At 42.4% G+C, this 24,293-nt stretch overlaps 1 protein-coding gene across 2 annotated transcripts in view; it reads left to right on the plus strand.

The window, feature by feature from the left end:
* The window catches only part of ITGA1 (integrin subunit alpha 1), a 1,202,180-nt gene that overhangs the window by 621,463 nt on the left and 556,424 nt on the right, over positions 1 to 24,293 (plus strand). For both annotated transcript variants that reach the window (XM_069627258.1, XM_069627257.1), the window contains exon 10: positions 10,373 to 10,446. In XM_069627258.1, the coding sequence (XP_069483359.1) occupies positions 10,373 to 10,446 (74 nt within the window). The remainder of the gene's footprint in view (positions 1 to 10,372; positions 10,447 to 24,293) is intronic.

A 24,293-nucleotide genomic window follows, 5' to 3' on the forward strand; every position in this document is an offset into this window, starting at 1 on the left:
ATGTCAACTTCACAATATAGGTCTCTACTGGAACTCTGGTTCCCAGGTTTGATTTCTAGATTTCTAGATCTCTACTAGACCTCTAGTTTCTCCACATTCATGGTCCTGTTCTCTCATAGAGATCTAGATTCTGGGTCTTCATTATGTCTCTCTCCTTAACCTCCTACAAAACAATTCTATGCAACGCTAGTAGCCCAGCCCTTCACCTAGAAGTTGCAATCCTGAAAACGTTCTCTGACATTAAGCAGTCGACCTACCACCACCATAATATCTAGAAAGAAAATGCATTTGCTTCCATGTTTGAGGAACAGACATGTAGGTGGGAACACAGGTGGTTATACAATTACTGCCCCACTTTAAAAAAAGAATGTTTAAAAGGGTGAGAAATGTAACCCAAGTGGCTGACATGCCCTTCTGTGCCTGTAGCAAACAGGCGCTGAGGGGAGTCCACATTTCAAAGCACATTCTTTTTGTGAATCGGAATGCGCTTTTCAAATTAATGGAAACACTGGTTTACATGCCTATGCATGCATTTACACAACATGGGGAGAAAGTGCATCTGAATGTGCTCACCCATGACATGCCCTTTGCCAATCAGATGAACTATTTTCAGACACAAATGAGGAGGATGGGCTAGTCCATCCTTCCAGATGCTCAAGAAATATATAACGGAATGTGGCCTCCAAATCAAGCCCCATCATTAGGTTGGCGTCGAAACGGAATCCCACTGTGGTGGCAAACATTCTTGCGCCAATTTTAACTGCATTCCCAACATCACTAATATTAGCAGCTGTGTGTCATCCGAACCATAGTAAATATAAAGGAAATACCTTGGCATATACTCTACTAGTCTACATTGCAAACCTTTTGGAAACAACACATATGTTTCCTAAACTTAATAAGAAATTGCAATGTTATTGTCAATGCAATAAACATATTTAAAGTAGAAGTCCTTGGATAAATCTAAATCAGACATGTCCATCATGTTCAAAGTTGAGAATTTTGAGTGCTTTGTAGAAAGTATAATATCTCCTAACACCCTCCGGACATGTACATGGAAGTCTTGCTCACATCCCACACACACATACATATAATGTCGATCTGGAGAGAACTGAGACGTTTGCTTAGATACATTAAAAATGACATCCATCTCCCTGAAATACTAAAAGGGCACAAATAAAAAAAAGCACAGAAAGGGTACAAAAACTGTCTCCATGCACCCAGAGCTCATCGTCTGAAGGTGGATGACGAATCAATGCTATTTGCGCTAATAGATAAAGACTCTAGAGGGTTTTGGTCAATGATAAATTCATCTGGTAACACGCAAACCGGTAGGGTGGTCAACAGAGTCATAGAGGAAGACTGGGTACATCATTTTCAGTCTCTCTACGTGCTGCCACTGCAGCAAGAACTACCCACATTGGCAAATAAACTTAATGGGGCTATCCTCTTGGACATTATAATATCTCAACAACATCTCATTGAGTGAATAAGTAAAATCAGTAACTTAAGGGCACCAGGGTGAACAGGCTTACTAATAGGTTGTTTTGGACTTGAAAATGGGAAACGGTTCTCTGGAAGGGGATATTCCCCCTGCTAGCACATGGTCCCGGGGCTCATCAGAATCCATTTTGGATTACATGTTCATGTCATCGAGCAGGTTTGACAAATGTGAAAACTTCTGGTGAGAGAAGGAGGTACATGTGACCACAAGCGTCTAGAAATTTAATTTAGATGGCAATATGAAAAGAACGTAAAGAAGTGGGTGGAGTATATAGATGTAAACAATAAAAAAAACGGTTGGTAAAATACAAGAGGGACGGAGAGAAATTAAACAAAGCTCTCGATAGATTTAATTATGAGCCAAGTGACAGAGACTTGGTAGACATTTGCAACCCACACACCTTCCATGGCGTTCTGTGGTCAGTTGAGGCACCCCAAATTATGGCAGCCCAAAAGAGTAGAGCACATAAACACACATTTGATGAACGCACCTGGCAGAATAAACGCGAGATGCAGTGGTTGGTAAGAGCTACTAAAAGAGATTAAATGGATAAGTCCATCAGAGAAGCAAACCTTAAGACCATTAAAAACAAGTATAAACGATGGTCGAAGCAACAATGAATGTCTCGCGCACAGGAGGATCGGAAGTCTATGCTTCAAGCTGTTCTAGATAAAAATCTACAAAATGTTTGGTCCTTGATCAATAAGCAAGCATTTGATCAAGTCAGTGCCGTGTAAAATACTGTCTCCGAATTAGAGTGGGTACATTTTCTCTCGAGGAAATATGCCCGGTCGAAATGGGAGCCAATTTCTTGCACCTCTGGGGGCCGGTGGACCTTGGATATTACAGAAGAGGACATTTATGATCTAATAATGAAGTCTTCGGCTTCAAGAGCAGCAGGCCCTTTGGCCTTACATACCAAGTCCTAAAGGGAAATCCTAAGAGGTGGGCCAGTCTTCTGAATACACTGTTCCAGGGGATAATAAGGAATACAAAGAACCTGATGTCCTGGAAATCGGGTATCATCGTTCTAATATTTAAAAAGGGGGACCGGAAGGACCCTCTAAATTATAGACCTATTACTCTCCTCGACGTGGAAAGCAAGTTGTTTGCAAGTCTACTGTTGAGAGATTTGGAACATTGGGCTGGGTTAAATAACATCCTTTCGAAACAACAGACCGGATATCGGAAAGGGCATTCAACATCCCTTAACGTTATAGTACTTTCCACCCTTTGTAATACCAAAGAAGGTGGGAAAACACCACGACTATATGGCGCCTTCATTGATTTATCAAGTGATTTCATCTTGGTGATCCGAGACAGATTATGGTCTAAACTTAAAGGCAGGGGCGCTACGGCCTCGCTTACAGACATCTTAGCTTCCCTGAACGAAGGAAATACGGTGCAAGTAAAACTAAACTTAGATGGGTTTTTATCAAAACACATCTCAATGAAAAGGGGGGTGAGGCAGGGGTGCATGGTTGCTACCTTCTTGTTTAATTTTTATCTGGCTGATTTTGGACAGGAGGTCGAGATTGCGGCATTGGGCATTGCCAATACTGGCACAAATGCAATTAAGTGGCTCATGTACGCGGATGATATCGTCCTCCTGGACAAAACACCAGTGGGCCTTCAGAGGCTGCTAAATACTATGGACGAATATATGAAGGATAACGATCTCCAGGTAAACCTTGAAAAATCGAAAGTGGTGATCTTTGGGGAGAAGGGTGGAAGAGGAGGCAAGTTTTGCTGAATGATGGGGGACAAACGTATCCTAGTGGTGGAGGAGGTCATTTATTTGGGTTACACTCTATACGCCACACCAAGAGCCAGCTTTATATGGGCAGAGATATTACAAAAATGTACCCAACTGACGTCACAACTGCAGAAAATAATCAAACAATACTGTAAGTTCTCCAGTACTCCTGTATGGCCTAGAGGCAAAACCATTGGCCTGGATCATTGACTGGCAGATAATAGAGGGCAGGATTTGGAAAAAAGCTATATGCTTGCCAAAAAGCCTGTCGATAGCCAGTTTAAGATTTGAGTTGGGTCTCTCCTCACTCAGGTCCCAGGTCGACTGAAAACTCCTGTCACTCTATAGTCTGATAGCTAACCCCAGGCGCAACACCCTATACGAAGACCTACACGACCATCTGAAGTCTGTTTCTGCAGGGGTATTGTGTGATCTAAAAAGAACATCCCAAGAAATTATGTCCAGATGCAATAGCTACATGGATACGCTAACTGCAAACCCTGTGAAGACAAAGAGGGCGTTACTAATATCAGATTGGATAAAGACAATTGAACACACACGATCTTCCATAGTGGCGCCTTCTCTCTCTCCAACGGATAAGAGACTTTGATATCTTCCAAATTATTTTACGAAATTCCTGGATGCAAATGGGAGGCATAATTTCCTCAGAGTGCATCTGGGGCTGACTCGCACAGGATCTGTCCTTGCCCATTGGGGATGAGGAGAAAGAAGTAGATCTTTATGCCCAAAATGTCAAGACCCAAAAGACCAGACACTTGATCATCTACTAAGATTTTGCCACGGAACATGGGATGTTCGAAAGAAATATTTGGGGCACTCTGTCAGCTCAAGTGATTGGTTGTCATCTGAGGACTTTTGGGTGAGACATCAGGGTATGAAACTGTGTTGACCATAAATGTGGTTAGAGTGTTGCAACAGACAGGTTTTAATTTAAATGGTAAATCTCAATCCGCTCTTTCGAACAGTTGAAGACAAGAAATTGGAAAGTAAAATATCTCTTTTGTTTTCCTTTTTTTTGTGCATGCCTAGTATGTAAAAGGAAAACAAAATATGTTTTAAATATTAAATGTAAGTCTTGAAAGTTTTCTTTGTACTTGTGAAAAAAAACATATTTGGTTTATATCACAATAAAACATTTAAAAAAAATAGGTTGTTTAAATTGAATCCATCTCTCTGGGCATCAATTTTAGATCCTATATTCGCTGACTTTATTAAATACGAGCAATTTCCTTTATCGTGGGGTAGTGCTCACATTATTCAGATTTATAAGAGAGGACAGAACATCTCCTTCCAGCTATGGCCCAATTGCAGTATCTGACACAGATTCTAAATTATTTTCCTGCATCTTGTTGCAACACCTTGAAATCTGGACCAATAGTAAAAATGTAATACCCAAGCGGCAAATAGGATTCAGGAAGCGTTTGGGTACCACACTGAATGGCATGCTTCTTAAATACATAAAGGGTAAATCCTGATCAAAGAGTAGTAATCCGATCTGCCTGGCCATCATCGATCTTGCTGCAGCTTTTGACGTGGTAGATAGATCACTGTTGTGGATAAATCTTCAAAAATACACATTGAGTATTGTGAGTGCTGCCCCTATTGGGGTTTTGAATGTGGTCGATGTTCTGTCTAAATCAACATCTAAAATAGTGTTAAAGTCTATGCCGCATATTATTTGAGTGGTTGGGTATCTGGCACATTTCTGGAAGTCCTCTGCATAATACTCCGGGTCATCTAGGTTGGCACCATATACATTAATTAGCAGTGTTTTGACACTGCCCTGTTTCCTGTGTACAATCACATACCTACCACCGGGGTCGCTTTCTGTTGCATAATGGGTAAACGGAAGTGATTTATGAATCAGAGTCATAACCCCCCGGGCCCTTGTGCAGTAGGAGATGTAGAAACAGTTCCCTCCCCAGCCGGGATCAAACTTATGTGCATGATGATCCTGTAAATATGTTTCAGGCAGAAATACTATTTGAGCACTTTGCCTGTTTACGTTTGCCATTACTTTCCTCATCTTCACTGGGGTACCTATGCCCCTCACGTTCCAGCTAAGTAACTTGATCCCAGTTACTCCCTTGTTAGCCATCATCTCTCATACATCCTTGTATCACCTGCACAATCCTGCGTAATCTTCCATTGTGGCAAGAACGTGTTGGAGTGACTCTGTAAACGTTTCTAACTTTTCCATCCCAACTTCCCTTGTCAACCCCCTCCCCCACGCTCATTGTACCCCAAACTTTGACTATGCATGGCCCAATACCCCCGCCTCTACCTCCCTCCCTTTACCTTTTAACTAAACTATGCACTCACATTGGGGGTGACTGCTGCTGTGGTGGCCTGGGTCCCAGTACATTGCATCAATGCCTGGTCCATTCTGAGTTATTCTTAAATCGCATTATAATGTTACCAAAACACATTATGAAATACTTTACTCTACTGGGCGCATTTACTTCAACATAGGCACCCACTTCTGCATGCAACCATGTCCGCTAGTCACCACTTGTGTCCATAGGCCAGAGCCCAGTTTCTATTCTAAATGTAGCGGACAGTGCAGCTATCCATATGTGAGTATTCAATGGGTTCTGGGGGCCAAAAGTTTAGTCAGTCAGCCAGTTGGTCCCCCATATACACCCTGCCCGGTGCACACTGCTAGCTAATTTGTACCATTATGGGAACATTGTTGCTCACATACATTGCATCCGCCCAAGCGTGTGATCTACCTCCTGCCCTAGCCGTGCACTTCAGGGCAAGCATGGGCAATAGTGCAATCCAGATCAATCCTTCCTATAATGACATGTATTGTCATTGTCGCAGTGGGCCTACTTACACCTCAGGTGCCTTGCCCTCTCAAGTAGTACAGAATACCATACACTCACTCTCCTTCCACGTCAGATAATTTCTTGTCGGGTAGAGGAATATTGGCTTCCACAAAGGAGGCAGCTTCCTCTGGAAACGTGAAGAAGTACATTTTGTTCTTATATTGCATTTGCAGTCTGGCTGGGTATAGCATCGCATACTGTATCTTGCGCTCTCTCAGTAATTGCTTCACTCCGATTAATGTTCACCTGTCCTGCTGGACTGCCAGAGTGTAATCAGGGAAAATACTATGCGGCTCTTAAGACCATGTCCCTGTCTCTATAGTTCATGTCTTGCGCTATAATATGGCGGGGAAATACACCTAGCTTGGGTGTTGCGGCCAGGCATCTATGCCTCTTTCAACAACAAACATTGAAGACAAGCCAGGGTCCCCAGTAGGTCTTTTAGTAGCTCTCTAATTCCACAGGCCCTTTCAAGGCATCCTTGGGTACCCCTATGATGCATATATTATTTTGGTGAGATCTCGCCTCCAGATCCTTGCACTTTAATTTGACAGTAACTAGATCTTTCTCCGTATTCTGTAACGCCTCTATTGCGTCATCTGCCGTGCCAATTCAGGTTTCCGCTTCTGTGATGCGGTGTGCAGCTTTTTCCAACTGGGCTCTCATTGTTGTGATGTTGATATTAATACCATCAAGCTTATCATTTATTGCTGCGATGCTGCAAATCCCTGCTGCATTGAGGTGCAGACAGTGTAAATCCATGGGGGTGAGAGGTAACATTAAAATCAATGTTTTTGAGCCGATCGTTCCTTTGTTACCCATACTGTTTGGTTTGGTGGTTGCCTTGGTGAATTTGTCCATTGCCCCGCTTTCTTTTTAGCCTGCCCCCTTAGGCATTATAATGTGACACTGGGCACCTGCACAGACTGCTGCTTAACTAGCTCTGTGGTACAGGCTAATCTGGACCATATCCCGCAAGTTTCATCTCGGGGCAAGGTCACTTAGGTAGTGGTCGGAGAGTGACCCTTGTGTACCCAGTATGAGTGCTGCATGTGACGTGTAACGCCTTTCCGTGCTTAGTCCCCCAGCAGGCCTGGGTTCCTCTCTGCATGCAGGCCTTCCAGTTTATGTACCGTGGAGCATGTCCCTGTCATGCCTTTCTCCTATGCTGCAGGGCTAAGTGTGTTCACTATTCCAGAGCCTCACCCAGTGCCTTGCCTTAAACTGTAACTAAAGCTCCCCAGTGCGACAGCTGCTGTGTTCCCGGTCCAATTGTATTTGTCTAAGGCCGGATATGCAAACTGTCTCCAATGGCCGGTATTAATTTGCTTGCTTTAACTATTGTGATTCCATATCATGGGGAGCAATCTCGCAGTGTGGTATTCCGGTTGAGGGGCTGTGTCCTATGCCCACGGGATGAGGCCCACGCGGCTGCTTACGTAAATAGGGCCTCATGGAGGCTAGTGTTGTAGTGCCGCCCAGTGGGGGGAACCCTCTATTGTCTGTTGATCTGGGCCGTTCAGTCGGCCCTGCAATATTCCTTTTACCTCATGCTGGTCCCCAGCGAGCCTCATGTTCTGCCCGCTTACCAAGACTTTAATCCAGTGCCATCATGAATTGGGTCCTTGGACTTTAGACATTGTTGGTGCCACTGTGCCTCGGAGAACCCAGGAGAGCCTCTGTTCTCCGAGCCTGGGACAATCTCTGCACCGTGTGTGCAAGAACCTAGGCAGATGAAGTCTCTCGGTGCGTGTGTGGTCTTGGACAATCTCAGCACAGTGTGAGAAAGTCCTTGGGCGGATGAAATGTCTTGGTGCGTGTGTGCCTGCACTCGTAGGCATGGATGGATCCTTCTTTCTGCTCGCTCTTACTGCGTTCACGTTAGGACCTCGATCATGGCAGGCGCAGAGTGATGAGTAGTGGGGCTGGCCTGGCGCCGAGTCTCCCCTCGCCTCGGCACAGGAGTGCAGTCGTCAGATCTTGGGCTGCCTCCGCACACTGCCTCATATCTCACGGGCATGCCGGGGGGGATGGCCCTGCGGTTCTCTTCTGTGTATGCTGCTGGAAATGGCCTCCTTGTTGCGGTAGTCTGGGACCACTGTCTCCATTGTGCCAAGTGGGGCAAGGGCATCCTCCACGGCCCCCGCTGCACACCCGTGGTCGCCGGAGCCTCCCGAGTGAGCCTCATGTTCTGCCTTCTTGTTGCAGCTTTAGTCCTGCACCATTACGAATCAGCACGGCAGAGCGTGGGTGTCATTGGTATTACAGTGCCTCTGTGCACTAAGAGAGCCCCTGTTGCACGGGCCTGGAGTGATTTATTGCTGCTTTACTTTCACGTCTCCAGGCGGGTGGATGTGGCCCGTTATGTGTACATCTGCATCTGCAGATGTGGCCAAACTTTCCCTCACCCGCTCTTACAGCATCTGAGGTGTGCTATCTATCCCGCTGGATGCTGGGCAACAGTGAGGGTGGACAGTCAGGTGCCGAGCTGCCGCTCAGTTGCAGCACAAAGTGCTGTTGTCTGATCCTGGATTGTCTCTGGCTCCCACCACGTAGGCTGATTGCAGAGGGGGCTTCGCGATTCTCCTCTGTTGATGCATGCACCGGCTTCACACTGCAGCGGCTCAGACCTGGTGTCCTTTCGGTGCAGGACGGGGTGGGTGCGTTGTCCACAGCCCCCACTGAATGCCCGCAGCCTCCGATGCAGCTGATGGGTCTGGTGTAGATTGGCATGGCCGCCCCGGGTCAGCACACCGGGTCCTTCCCACCGCAGCTGCGATTGTTGCCTGGAGTCCGTGTGTCCTCCTCACAGGGAGGCACTCTTCGTGACCGCTGCATCACATCCCGCCAGCGGCCGTCACAGGCCCAGATGTTTGTTTGTCCGGATCTCTGGATCGCTCGGATGATTTCTCCCATTTTTGGTCAGGGCAAAGACAGCCACCTCGTCCACAATCTTGCTCAGTGATATAGAAAACCAGACATTATTTTGTCAGTATTTGCCTCGGGACCTGAATCCGCCAACAGAGCTCACACTAAAGCATGCATGCAGCTATGTGCCCAACAGCACCGCAGAACGGTTTATTTTTTAAATAAAAGTATAGGAATAGTGAAACTTAAAATAAAACGTATAGGAGCACCGCTCCCACCTACTTCGACCTCTGATGTAAAGAGATGCAAAGCCGGCGGCTCAAGCTTCCGCTACCTCACTGCTAAACTCTGGAACAGCCTCCCACCCTCCGTGAGAGATGACAAATCCCACTAGGTCTTCTGTAAATCACTCAAAACTCAGCACTTCTCCTAAACCCCCTCTGCCCCACACTCCTACCTGCCTGAGATGAAAACTAACCCATCACAACTCTACAGTGCACTTTATTGTCACTTGGTTTATATTTATCTGTATTACCTATGGTTTTGCAAGACAAAAGCATATTTACTTAAACTGTTACTGTAACAGCGCCTCAATGCCCTTGGGTTGCTTGCACACTGCACAAATTAAATACATAAATAAATGAGGATTGTTTCTGGGTCCTCTCTTTGCGGACGAGTTGTGATTCAAATTGGTTGGTCAATTTGCTGAATGAGGAGTGTTTGCCACCAAATATTTGCAGAATAGCCGACAGGTATGCTGGTGTGTACTCGTGGCTGCTTTGCGGATGATATATGCAATATTGAACAGTATTCTGGCTTAGAGAGGAAGCCATGTAGTTCAAGTTGGATGGGGATGGTTCAGTGCACTACGTTCCTGAAGTCCTGTGGCGGGATGAAGGTTTTGATTTTGTGAAGGGTGGAGATTTGGAGCCAGGCCTTTTGGGCCTTCTTGGCTATGTGTTTCCGGAAGGACAGGGTGCTGTCACTGGATGATTTTGGTGAGTTGTTGATGAAATCCTTCTAGGCGCAAATCCTTGAGTCATTGTTGGAAAAGTTGTTGTTTAGCAGGGCGAGGACAGGCGGTGAAGGTGTATTCAGTCTTGGATACATTGATGAAAATAGAAATAGAAATTCTATGAATACTGAACCACAATGTACATTTCATAGTTCCCTACTCTATTAAGTACATGTAATAAGTTAGCAAATTTTTTCAGTGTCAATCATTTCTCACTTTCAAATAAAAACACGTTATATAATACGAATAGACTGCCAATTGCATGTAATGATAAAGCTTGAATATTTTATTTCAAGCCCTCTGCAAACAATGTTTTCATTCCTTTTTTGTTTGCATGCACACATTAATATGACAGTGGTTCTTTTCTGTTTTGGCAGCTACCAGTGAAAAGTCGGCATCCTCCTTTGAGATGGAAATGTCTCAAACTGGCTTCAGCGCCCATTACTCGAAGGTAAATTCCTTAATCCTTAAGCCAATAAAAGCAAATGCATATCATGATGAAAGGCGCAGGAGACTTTGCACCACGAGAGGCTGTTGACCAACTGAAATGTGAAGTGCAATATGATGAGAACATTGGCAGTAAATAGTACGAGATGCACACCAGTCATTCCCTCATCTCAATGCTTTGAGATCAGTGCACCTTGCGGCTGCAATGAAGTGTATGCCGTCTTCCATGCACCAAGAGAGGTACTGAGCAGTGGAACCATGGCTAGTGTGTTACTTGAATGTGCTGTTATTTCTCCTGTTATCTCGGTCTCACTGTGACTCACTGACCACACTTTTTGGTTGCATTATAGAGGCAACTGTGCCCACACTGGGAGTGAGGTCAACGGTTGAGTGCAAATTTGAGGGTATTTTTGAGGGAAGAGAATGACACATAACTCTGTTTCTATGCAGTTTTCTCAAAGCTTGGACTAAATATATATATATATATATATATATATATATATATATATATATATATATATATATATATATATATGTATATATATATATATATATATATATATATATATATATATATATATATATATATATATATATATATATATATATATATATATATATATATATAGAATCTCACACTTTTTTAACAACATTTCCAATACTTAAACATGCAGTAAAGGTACTGCTACTTTGGCTGTACGAAGGATAACTATTTATTTGAAATTACTATTTTGTACTATAGCTGGGCTTCCTTCACAGAGTGTGGCCTATTATTGTAATTCAAACACCATAATTGTGGCCGCTTCCTGGTGTCTCCTGTTGAATTCACGAAGGAAAATGCTCAAGGATTAGGCCTCTTTCCAGTTTTCCTGGCAAATGCTCGACAACCACTTTTCTTTGCCCAGTGCACACTGCCATGTTTACCACCTAAGAGGGCCTTCTGGACACAGCATAATTTCAAAGAAGGGTGACGATAGCGACTGGTATTAGCCCACCCTCTTGCATGCATAGCAGTGAGTTGTGTTTTCATTCACAGGGAGCGCTATGACTTAACCCCTAAGGTTAAGGTTAATTCCTCGAAGCCCTCACATGGCATTGGCTGTGTAGGTAGCATTACTTGCCACTAGACTTAGTAAGAAGAGGTTTACAGCAGAAATTATGACGGTACAGCCACAACTAAGTTCTAAAAAAAAGAAAATTATGAAAATATAATCAAAAGTAGCACCAATGTAATTTATAGGGCATAATGTTTATTTATCATCTTCAAAGCATAAGCAAGTATAAAATGGTCCTCCCGTGGCCCACAGTTTGTACTTCAGTGGCACTTGACACTGATCACATTTTCACTGAGTACATGGTAGTATCACAAACCCTCAAACAGATAACAAAAGAACAGAACTTTAGCATTGTTTCTGGAGGACTATTGGTATTTCCCTTTTGCAACTGCTACATGAAGCTAATTCCAGGAAATGGAATCAATTATGAGAAAGTCCCCATGGGTTGCTAAACCTTGTTGCTTGGGTATGAGGAACCTTCTCCGTGCACCCCACTTAACTTTGGTGTTAATGTATATGGTTCCATGACTTAAAATCGCGGCAAAAATGGCTGTGGATACAAAATATCCCTGCAAAAATGCTGTGGTTTTGCCGCCACAATCAAGTAAAGGTATGTAAACAAGTGTTCCAAAGTAAACACATTTTTCTATGGGGATCCAGGGAACTCAATGTGAAGTGGAAGTGCTGCCTCTTCTTGTCAAACTTCATGCACATGTAATTGCTGCATTCAGAGCCATTCGAAGTCACTTTAGAAGGGTTGTTGATGTGAACGCTTCGTGGCTGTTATACAAGTCTAATTTTGCACAACTCCGGTGCCCACTAGAACTGCTCTGTCTATCCCTGCAATATTAAGGATACTTTATTCTGTGCGTTCTATAATTAGCACTAAATTAGCATTTGCTGGCCTTCCTGGTTAGCCGCTCCTTCTGTAACCTTTCATACAATTTGCATAGCCTGCAGTCAAGCTAAACAGATGGTGCAGGTTATAAAATAAACTTGTATCGTATTTGAAAAAGCTGCCATTTTGCTTATACCCTCAAGATTTACTTTGCGATTCTGGAACATAGCTGCTACCTAGCATACTCCACAAGTCATGAACTTCTTTTGGAACGGGTGAGGTGTTGTAAATGTCTTGGGATATTTCAACTCTGTGTCTAGTGAGATTTGATGGGAAGCAGCTGACAAGTTGACAGTGGCAACGACTTTTTCCCCTTTACAGTGTTAAAAACTTCACTTATTCTAGGCAATAGGAAGATCTCTAACCCTATATTGTCTCCATACCCTTAAAAGAATTGAAGATTTATCTAAGCATAAAACCTTTGCATCACATTGAAAGACACAAGAACACTGTAGAGATATTCTATGAATAAATATGTTTTTGAGAGAGGCTACATTGAAAAATGCTGTAAAGTGTAACTAGAGAAAATGACCTAAAAAAAGAAAGATCCCAAAGAGTTTCATTTCTGGCCTAGTTCTAGGGAAGATCAAAAGCACACAATTCTGATCATTGGATCTTCTCAGTGGCCAGAGAAATGCCTCAAGACTGGAAGCCATCAGAGCACTCTGACTGAGCAGATGTTCATTTTCATTTGTCTTTTTTGCTTGGCCATATCATGTTTTCCCAGACGACCCTGGGCACCATCTGAAGGTCCTGCTGGCAAAATGTATCCCCTATGCTTGCATCCTGATTGGAAGCCTGGAAGTCAACTGTTGCACTGTGATTGGCTCCCAGAGGGTCATGGAATGCACTGTCTCCCGTTTTGAGTCTCCGCTGGGCATATATCCCAGGTGCCTGTAAACAAGGGACAAAAGCAGAAATGAATAACTCTCTGTTTATGCCTGGAGGGGTGGGGAGATCTTAGGGCCAGAACCTCTAGTCAAGCCAGGACTTCTCTGACCTCATCCTGTATTTCCTGCTTCCATGTATAGGGATCCTCCTACCCACTGACTATCCATTCACTGGCCATCTGTTAACCTCACAGGACCAAGGTTAGGTCGGTTAACTGTCATTTTGTTACCTGTACCCCTCTGCATCAAATCTTCTTACATCACTGACTACTTGGAAGTCTTAGCAACCTCAACTTTCTCTTCTTGCTATCACAGAAACCTGCATTTTCCCTCATGTCTCTGCTACACTAGCAGCTCTCCACACTGACTCTGCTACCTATTCCCCCTCTCCTTGACCTGTTTGTAAGGGTGGCAGTGTGAGGTTCTTTATCAATAAGCTCCTCAACACTCCCACCCTTCCCCCATCCAGCATCACATCTTCCTCCTTTGAATTTGCCACTATTCAACTCCTACTTCCTACTCCTCTCCGGGTTTGGCTCTCTATCAACCTTACGGTCCATTCGTCTCATTCTTCGTTGATATGAACCTTCTCCTTGAGTCACTTGATACCGACATACCCATTGCCTCATCCCAAGCCCTCTACAGCCAGTTGCCTTGATCATTTCTCCCTCCTTTCTGACCACTCCCTCTACTACCTCCATGACCAAACTACTCACTCTAGTGGTTTCTCTGTTGATCTTGTCATTCTCTCTAATTTACTCTCATCCTCTGAGATCTCTATTCAACCCTCTCCTGCTGATCTCACCACTGTTCACTTTAACATTTTAGTCCCTCCACCTTCTCAACCCCCCCATTGCCCCTCTTCAAAGACTGAGAGAAATCCAAGCAGGACTCTCTTGCCTTTTACCTTGATGATGAGAGAACCTCCCTCCTGGCTATCTCCCTTCGTCATGCCACATCCGTAGATTGTGTTTTTTCTGACTTACACTACGATCTTATGACTACCTTTGACTAACACTATCCTGCTGGCACATTCAAACCTTCTTGAGTCTGCCCCAGCCCTTGATCACTTCTGAGATTCAAACCCCCAAAAAGATGTGCCAAGATCTACTATGCTGGTGCTAATTATGCAACCCCGCCCTTCTACTGTCCTACAAAAGGCCCCTTGCTGCCCTCACCTCAGCACTGTACTCTTCAAAGTATCCCTACTTCACAAACCTAATCTCTCCCCTTCTCAATCACATCTGCAAACCTTCATCTACCCTCTAAGCTTTACTCACACCTCCCAAGCCACTATCCATAGCCTCCTGTCTTTCTGCTAATTTCCTTGCTCACTAACTTCTTCCTAAAATATCTAGATTTTTTGACACTGTCACAGCTTTCCTATCTTTCCCTCCCCAATCATCCTCATGTCCACAACCTGTTCCCCCACCTTCTCTGCTTTTGGCTACTTCTCCCCTACCTCTCCTATTGAATCTGAAAGGATCCTTTCAGGGCTGACAGATCTTGCACTCCTATTGACTTGTTTGCTCCTCAACTGGCTGAAGCCTTACTCTCAGTCACCTGCCCTTATCTCTCTGATCTCTTTAACCTCTCTATCATTGGATCTGCACTGACCACCTTCAAATCTGCAACTGCCAAACCCATATTGAAGAAGCCCTGTGCTGAACCAGCAAAAACTGCCCAGTTTCCCTTCTTTTCTATTTTTCAAAGGACCTTGAGCAGGTAGTCTTCTTCTGGATCACTACGCTCCTTTAGGAATAATGTCCTTAGAGATCCTTTCCACTCTGGCATACAAAGTAAACACTTCCCTGAGTCTGCGCTCCTGTATGTCTCCAACTTTCTCTTTGATGCTCAGCACTCCTAACTATTTTCTATACTCAAACCTTTGAATATCTCTACCACTTCCTAAACTTGTGACCACTCATACCTCCTACTCAACCTCCAGGACCTTGGGTTTCACAGATCTGCTCTAACCTACTGACAAAATGTTGATTAGCTCTTCATAAACAACCTCTTCCATTTCATGTTTTTTTCTCCTAGACTACAAAGCTATCCGTTGTGTTGCTCCTCAGAACATGTCTGATTGTATCTCTGTTTACTCACCATGTTGTTCCTTCTGTTCGCCTTCTGCATTAAACCTCACTTTCTTTTGCCTCCTCTGTGTCTCCTCTCACTTCTGCTCTTACTCTTTACATACCCCGCTCCACTGGAAGCTGCTGCCCATCACAATCAAAGCCAGCCCAATTGTGGATCTCTTTAAAGCTTGGCTTAAACTTCAATTACTTGCTAACGAGGGAGCTCTCGCACCCATCCTCCCTACCTGACCCCAACACTCCCTACAGTAATGCTAACTAATGCAATTGTGTATATTGAAATTGTTCTCCTCTTTTTTTACCACCATATTTATTTTATTAGTGAAATTTGTTCACAACAAGAACCTTTTTTTCACCATACAGACAAAAACAACTGCTTAGAAATTACACATCATATTAACAAATGTAAATGTAAATATGAATACATAATTATCCAAGTAAAACAATACATAGTCAATCCCCAATTGTTTTATCAAGGGAATATCTCTTTCAAAATACAAAGGGCTGCAAAACACCAGTCATTTGTACTAGAAATCATAATATGTTGTGTGATGAATCTGATGATTTCATCACTCCTTTCCCGGAGGTAGCCTCTCCCCATGTGGCAGTCCCACCTTGAAGGAGTCTGGTAAAACCAAGAACGCTGAGAGGGTAGGAAAGCGAGAGTGAGAAGGCGATCTGAAGAAGAGGACCTCTTGTATACGCTGCCCATAGCAACCTTCCGGCCAACCATGGCTTGCCTGTGGCCAGGAGAACTATGTCCTGACAGTGAAAGGAGACAGCCGGCCCCGAGAACCCAAAGACGGGTGGAGAGCTGCGCGAGAAGTAAGCATCAGAGGCAACCACTCACAGAACCCAGTCATGGGTGGAAAGCCAAACAAGAAGTAAGCAGCACGGAAAGCCGTGTCCGTGAACCCAGGCGCAGGTGGAGAGCCAAGTCAGAAGCCAGAGGCAGAGAAGCCTCCAACCAAAGAATGCATCCAAATGCCACCGATGGGTCAGAAGGAAACACCTCCCACCGAATGCCACTACCAGAGAAACAGGTACGTTGGTGGAGAGCTGGGTGCTGAAGGTCTGGAAGGGCACAGAAAGCCCTGAACAACAAAATTGAACTGTATGTGGTTCGAGAGACCCCAGGGAAGAAACCAAATCAAATAAATCATGCCCGGCTTGGCAATGGCAATTATAATGTAAATATATGAATAATACATTTTGAACCTGCCACTAAGTATTCTTTGTAAACCTTGTGTGTAGAAATCCTGGCAAGAGAGTATACCAGGCAAAATCAAGTTTGTGAACCAAGTATATAAAGTGAACTGCATGAAACCCCCTGGCAAGAGAGTATGCCGTACCATCCACATGACAATATCTTAAAATCCACAAGGAGGTGATTAAAATAAAATATACATTGTTAATTTAAAACTTGCCATTCTAGTAACAAGTGCTACATACTCAATAGTACCCTCTGGTTTGATATGATCTACAGATTTAGAATTCACACTCCAACTTCTCTCTAGCCCCCACAATTTCTCTAGTTAGAAAAAGATTTAAACATAGGTGAAGGAATTGGGACCACCAAAGAGCACTAGATAATGTAATCAGATAATTTAGCATCACTCCCAATGACCTTAAATCAAGCAGAATTCCAGCAAACAAATGTTATTTACAAAATGCTTGGAATGCAAATATCCATTCAGACTCCCAAACTTTTTTGTAGATTTTTGTGGTGTGTCGCATATTAGTTCAATGGTTACATTATACTCGGCTATAATTTCATAGCAGCAAATCACACATTTGTTAAGCGGAGAGGAATTTTTGCTATCCATAAACTGCGCCTTTTTCCCCCCGCCAGATTGTATCCTTTACTCCTAGCACAATGTTTCACATTTTTCCATAATACCCATATTGCGATAGAGGATTGAACTAATTCATACCTTCAGACCCCAGCTGAGAACCCTGTTGGAAGTTTGAAAACCTTATGCTAAAAACTACCTTTGAGTTTGGTCCAGTTGGTTTGCAAGAGCAAATGTAAGGTTTCTGCACCATAGATAATCACTGGGAGAACTTTGTTATTGTAGAACTCAATGACTGGAGTCAGCGAGAAGTAACCATATTCTTTCGTTATCTGAGCAGTTTGAACAGCAAAGGAAGTAATTTTAGATTTTTAATAAGAAAACAACATGGTTTGGTTAATGGTCTTGAATAGATAAAACCCCAAATAAATAAAATTAGGGACACATTCCAATTTGATTTTTCCCAGGAAGCATTTGAAATTGCAGAAATGAGCTTTCTTTCCTGGTCTGAGTTGGAAAACCGTTGTCTTGTTCTTCTCTTTAGTTTGAAGAATGTGCCTCCTTAGGTTAATGTTATCTTTGTAAGTCACCTGTTTCTTATATTTATTTGTTTCTGTTTCTTATATTTGTTTTATCCCTGGTATATGACACCCTCATAAACTGGTCAAAATTCTTTCTTGTATTGCTTCTATTGTACAGCACCCTTCATGGGTATGCCTCTGCCACATGTGTATACGTTAAGTCATTCCCGATCGAAGTCACAACCCTGTGCTTCAAATAATATAAATACGTACATGAGTAAACTCAAAGAAACGCTACTATCTGAACAGCCTTACAACCCCAGTAAGAGAAATCCCAAGATACCAAGTCTTGGGGTAGGACAAATGATGCTCATATGCCTATGAAGGCAAGTAATTACAAGACATGGTCAGATGTTGCTTTGTTTCTTGAACAATCTAGATGCTTGTAGCATGCCATATCAATGTTCGCACTGATGGGCATAGATGTTGTCATGACCAGGATGATAGGGCAGGAATAGTGAGCAGTTTTTGAGAAATTGGAAAAGGCCAATCGGTGGCCACACCATCCGGAGTAGTGGCAATTCAATAATGCTGTCAGGGCAAGACCACCAAACGACTAAGGGAACTCAAAAACTCTCCCTATTCATCCCGCTGAACAAAATGGTTATGATGGGAAAGAAAGAAATACACAGAATAAGAGGTCTTGCCAATGACAGAAAACACATCCACCCTCCATGCTGTCTTCTGTTGGAAGTGTGATAGGAACAAATGAAGCCAAGCATTGTCCTATTCTCGGTGGCCATTATCAGTAAGAGGATGTATGCCTGGGAAATTGGAAAACGTCTGCTGAGCGTGCCTGCTGTTTTATGTGGATGGGGAAAAGTAAAAGAAGATTCTGTTCTGTCTAGAGTTCCAAGTGGTAGGCCAACCTGAAAAGATACCTAGAATAAATCCCATACTGTTTATGTATGCATCTGTGATGCTATATTCTGTCTGTAAAATTACATCCTGGTTCTGGAATAAAAGAATGAAGATCTTGCAAACAAGAATATATTGCAACAGTACTTTCTTGATCAGTGTCTGAGCAACCCCACAACATTCCCCAGTCAATGGCAAACCTCAGTATTAAAACATGAGCCCTGGGCTTTTACCAGCTGAAAAAGCACATCACTGCAGGTTGTTTTGCTAAAAAGATATATACTTGGCTTGTGAATGTGTGCCTGTGATGGGCCTACCTTCCCCCCTCTGATGAAGTTTGTGTCCCACATATACATCATTAATTTAGCCACCGTTACCCTCCGTGATGTAGCTTATTTCCACTTTTTACTGTGTAGCGTCCAAGCACAGGAGTGGGGCAGGTACACAACTGCATATTCCTATTAAGTGGGCCTGGACAATCTCCATCAACAGGCACAAGCTCTGTAGTGATGTGGAGATCCTGTGTTAACATTCACTCACCAGGCACAAGTGCCACAGGGACACACAATGGATCCTCATTCCCCATGTTTACGATAGTACACCCTCACGTGGTAAGAGCTCTGGAATCTGAGGCATGGCTCTCTGTAAATCTATACCTGCCTACAGATTTTGAAATTCATTTTCAGAACAAAAGGGAACTATTTCCCATGATGCAGCCCTTGAAAACTAAAAAGCACCAAAATCAGCAGGCCTGCTGGGCATGATACCTAAGGATGAATCATGTCACCTCACCAGCAGAAGAGAGGGGTTTATCCCAATTTGTACTTCATATTTTTGGGCAGGCACTTGTGGTGCCTGGCTAAAGATGTGGACTCATCTCAAGGTTTGTATATAGTGGGATGAAGATAATGACGATGATGTGCTAATTGATTGTTAAGTTTGTCTGCAGATTTGCCAACATTACTATTTTGAGCCGAAGTATGAAACAAAAATAAATGTATTAGCAGCCTTTTTACATATTTTGCAATCATAAACGTTTCTCCTTTCAAATGAATGAATGTAATGTGTTTATTTTTGACCAGTGCTTAAAAAGAATGCTTTATAGTTTGAGATATCTAGAAATAATTGTGTTCTTGAGTCAAAATATTGCCCAAACTCCACATTGCTCTTTTTCTAGAACAATTTTTTATGTCCTTTGCGGCAGAGTGATTATGAGTATAAATGGTCTTGAGTAAATGTGTCCTTATATATATATATATATATATATATATATATATATATATATATATATATATATATAAATATATACATATATATATATATATATATATATATATATATATATATATATATCTCCCTGGACGGACCCTCACCAAACTTTGCAAAAAAAGTATTTGGGTCACTCTGAATTTTTTCGCAAAGTTTGGTGAGGATTCGTCCAGGGGGGGCAAAGTTATAGGGGGGGTCCCAAAACTTTTTTTTTCCCATAGACTGAATGGGAAAAAATGTTGCTCGCGTCTACAGCCCAAACCGCTGGACGGATTTTCACCAAATTTGGACCAGGAGCAGCGGCTTGCTCCCGAAAGCGTGCTTTTGCAAATTTGGTGAAAATCTGTCCAGTAGTTTTTTTTTTAAATGTCCAAAAAGTAGGTAAAAAAAAAATTTGTGATATCTGTGTTCGGTCCGCGGACACACTTCCCTGTTCGCTCCGTGGACAGTGTCCTGATTGGCCAATCGGCTTGCGTGATGTTCGCGGACATGCAACGTGTTCGCTGATTGGACGGCGTGGAGCGTGAAGCGCGTCAGATTTTCGGTAGCGCCCGCCATCTTGGATTCGCGGTCGTCCGCGGACAGCGCGGTGAAACTTTGTTCACAATTTGTATTTAGTATAGTGTGTTGGTGTGTAGGAGTGTTTGGGGAGGGTGGGAGTGTATGAGATAGGATGAAAGTTGTGTTTTTTATGTGTTAGACGTTCTTTTTGTGTTCGATTTGTCTGTGGACATCACGGGTGTTCTGAAATGTTCTAAATGAACTGAAAGGGGGGTGTTCTGAAGACTCAATATGTGTCCGGTTTGTTCGCAAGCAAACTGAAACTGTTCTAAGAACACTCGCAGTGTCCTGAAATGTTCGCAAATAAACAAAATGGGGGTGTCTTGAGGATGCTGTCCGTATTGTTCATTGTCAAGTTGAATATGTTCTAAGAACATTTGCGGTGTCCTGAATTGTTCGCAAATACACAAAATGGGGGTGTTCTGAAGATGTTGTCGAACACTCGCTGTGTCCTGAAATGTTCGCAAATATGAATGGGGGTTATGGCTGACAAGTTGAATGTGTTCTAAGAACACTCGCGGTGTCCTGAAATGTTCGCAAATAAACAAAATGGGGGTGTCCTGAGGACGCTGTCCGTATTGTTCTCTGTCAAGTTGAATGTGTTCTAAGAACACTTGCGGTGTCCTGAAATGTTCGCAAATAAACAAGATGGAGGTGTTCTGAAGACGCTTCTAAGAACACTCGCTGTGTCCGGGGAATGTTCGTAGGGGGTGTCCTGAAGACGCTGTCCATATTGTTCTCTGTCAAGTTGAATGTGTTCTAAGAACACTCGCTGTGTCCTGAAATGTTCGCAAATAAACAAAATGGGGGTGTTCTGAAGGCGTTTCTAAGAACACTCCCGGTGTCCTGGAATGTTCGTAGGGGGTGTCCTGAAGGTGTAGTCCGTATTGTTCGTTGGCAAGTTGAATGTGTTCTAAGAACACTCGCAGTGTCCTGAAATGTTCCCAAATAAACAAAATGGGGGTGTCCTGAGGACGCTGTCCGTATTGTTCTCTGTCTAGTTGAATGTGTTCTTAGAAAACTCATGGTGTCCTGAAATGTTCGCAAATAAACAAAATGGGGGTGTTCTGAGGACACTGTCCGTATTGTTCGTTGTCATGTTGAATGTGTTCTAAGAACACTTGCGGTGTCCTGAAATGTTCGCAAATAAACAAGATGGTGGTGTTTTGAAGACGCTTCTAAGAACACTTGCGGTGTCCGGGGAATGTTCGTAGGGGGTGTCCTGAGGACGCTGTCCGTATTGTTCTCTGTCAAGTTGAATGTGTTCTAAGAACACTCGCGGTGTCCTGAAATGTTCGCAAATAAACAAAATGGGGGTGTTCTGAAGACGTTTCTAAGAACACTCGCGGTGTCCTGGAATGTTCAGTGGGGGTGTCCTGAAGGCATAGTCCGTATTGTTCGCTGGCAAGTTGAATGTGTTCTAAGAACACTCGCAGTGTCCTGAAATGTTCGCAAATAAACAAAATGGGGGTGTACTGAGGACACTGTCCATATCGTTTGTTGTCAAGTTGAAAGTGTTCTAAGAACTATCGCGTTGTTCTGAAATGTTCGTAGGGGGTGTCCTGAAAACGCTGTCCGTATTGTTCGCTGGCAAGTTGAAAGTGTTCTAAGAACACTCAGAATGTCCGCGGACATTAAAAGTTTCCATAGACCATAGTTGAAATGTTTGACTCTATGGATGTGATATGCTGCGGTGGGTGTTGCCAGGGCATTTGGCCATGCACCCAAGACTGTATGCCCTGGCAACAACCACCGCAGCATATTACATTCATATTTGATTATAACTTTGGGTGAAAAACAAATGTATAAGGAACAAAGGTATTAGATACTATGGATGTGATATGCTGCTATGGTTCTCCTTATTATTGTATACTTACTGTTTGGTCTAGTAACGGGAGTCCATGTTGTTCTTGTTCATTTCTGTGATAAAAGAAAATAGCATGTTAGTATTAGTATTTTGTAATGACTTATTACATTGTATAATCAATATACTTTTTTTTTTTGGACCCTCATATTTAGTAGATTACAAATCAGAGTACTGTGCAATTTGATCAGTTTCTGTATTTGTTGCTAAAATCATTGGGTCTGTGGGAGAAAAAAAAATCCATGTTGGATTAAAAAAAAAAACATTTTCTGTTATGCTACCGTTTATTTGTTTGTTTGTTTTCAGTGTTCACTTGTTGTTTCTGGCTAATGCTTTATACTTTGACTTGTTGTATTTTTTTGGAGCAGTAACATATTATTTATTTGTTTTGATATTATAAAATTTGGAGCAGTTAGATACCAATTGGCGTATTCTAACTGTCTATTTTTTTTATATATTTTAGTGGTATTATTTATCTATTTGGATATTGTTAAATTTTGGGACAGTTAGATACCAAATGGCGTATTCTAACTGTGTATTTTTTTGTCTAATTTAGTGATATTCATTGATCTGATTAGTTGTTGTAGAATCTTTGAGCAGTTAGATAGCTTTTGGAGTATTCTAACAGTTTATATTTTTTTAATACAAGTTTACTTAGGGTTTAAATACAGTTTAGTTATCAAATGTTGGGTTTAAGAACATCAAATAAGCGTTTGTAAGATTTCCTGGTAATCTCTGCTTTAGAGTAATGGTACTATCATTACATTCAAACCATCCACATTTCTTTTTTATATATGCAGTGTAGTGCCCTGAATTGGTTGTGGCTCCTGCGTGGTAGATTATACCTATTGTTGTGAAGGTTTTCTTACCAAGTGATATTTGACCATGTGTGAATCCAGTCAGCTTGCAGTTGTTTTTGGTACCATCTGCATTGTAACATAGAAGCATTAGTATTATGTATTTACTGTGTGTTTGTATTACTAACGTGGAGCGATTATCTGAATTGCAGGTAGCGCATAATCTACCATGGTTTGCATTTTGTACAAGTCGCTGAAATGGAATGGATTCACAATTTGGTATTGATATATATATGAAGCGTTCATTGGGGATTTCTTCTTGTGTCACATTGTTGCAGAGAGTGCATGTATGTTTCCACATGTATGAAATCTGAAATATTTCATTTATAGGTATGTTTTTGTTTTCCAATACTTGTAGTAAGTACATTAGAAAATCCTGTGGATCTTTCTGTGAATTTATAGTGAATTTCACCATTCCGCACAGTAGTCCAATTGTTGTCTTATTCCATAAACACTATACGTGTTGTCAGGATTGTTTGCTGCATTTCTGTGAAGTACTAACATTTGCAAACACAATGGGTTTGTACTGTGTAAGTAAATGTTGTCAACAATTGGTGGTAATTGAAATAGAATATTCATTGCTACATTTGCGTAGCAACTTACACCAACTATATTTGAGAATTTAAATGGTCCAGGTAGTTCTGTATCTAACTGCTTTTTTTGGAGTTTGTCTTCCTTCTTTAAAGAAGTACCTGGTTTACTTTCCTAATTGATTCTTTTTTGCTTGTTTCTTTTACTCTCTTTGGAGGATTTGCTGTGACATCCTGTTGTATTTCTGTTTGATTTATTTTTCTTTTATAATGTTTTACTTTTGTGGAACAGAATATGTGTTTAGGTGGAGGGTGTATAGTGAGCGAAGTCTATTGTATTCTAAAATGCAAGGAATATCAGCGTTTATTTTACTTGCATCAATGTTGATTAGAAATAGACCGTCAAGTGTACGTAAGCGTGATAGTGCTACATAGCTCATGCCTTCTTTAAAGACTGTGTTACTAATATCTATCATTGCTTTGTCTAGAGTAAGACCTTGTGATTTATGAATCGTGACTGCGTATGCAAGAGTTAAAGAAAATTGTTCTCTGCGTACATACATATCTTTGAAGAGAAGGAATCTAGCTGTTGAGCGTCC

The sequence above is a fragment of the Ambystoma mexicanum genome, chromosome 6p, assembly GCF_040938575.1.
Source record: "Ambystoma mexicanum isolate Mex_15411 chromosome 6p, UKY_AmexF1_1, whole genome shotgun sequence".
In the NCBI taxonomy this organism is placed as follows: domain Eukaryota; kingdom Metazoa; phylum Chordata; class Amphibia; order Caudata; family Ambystomatidae; genus Ambystoma; species Ambystoma mexicanum.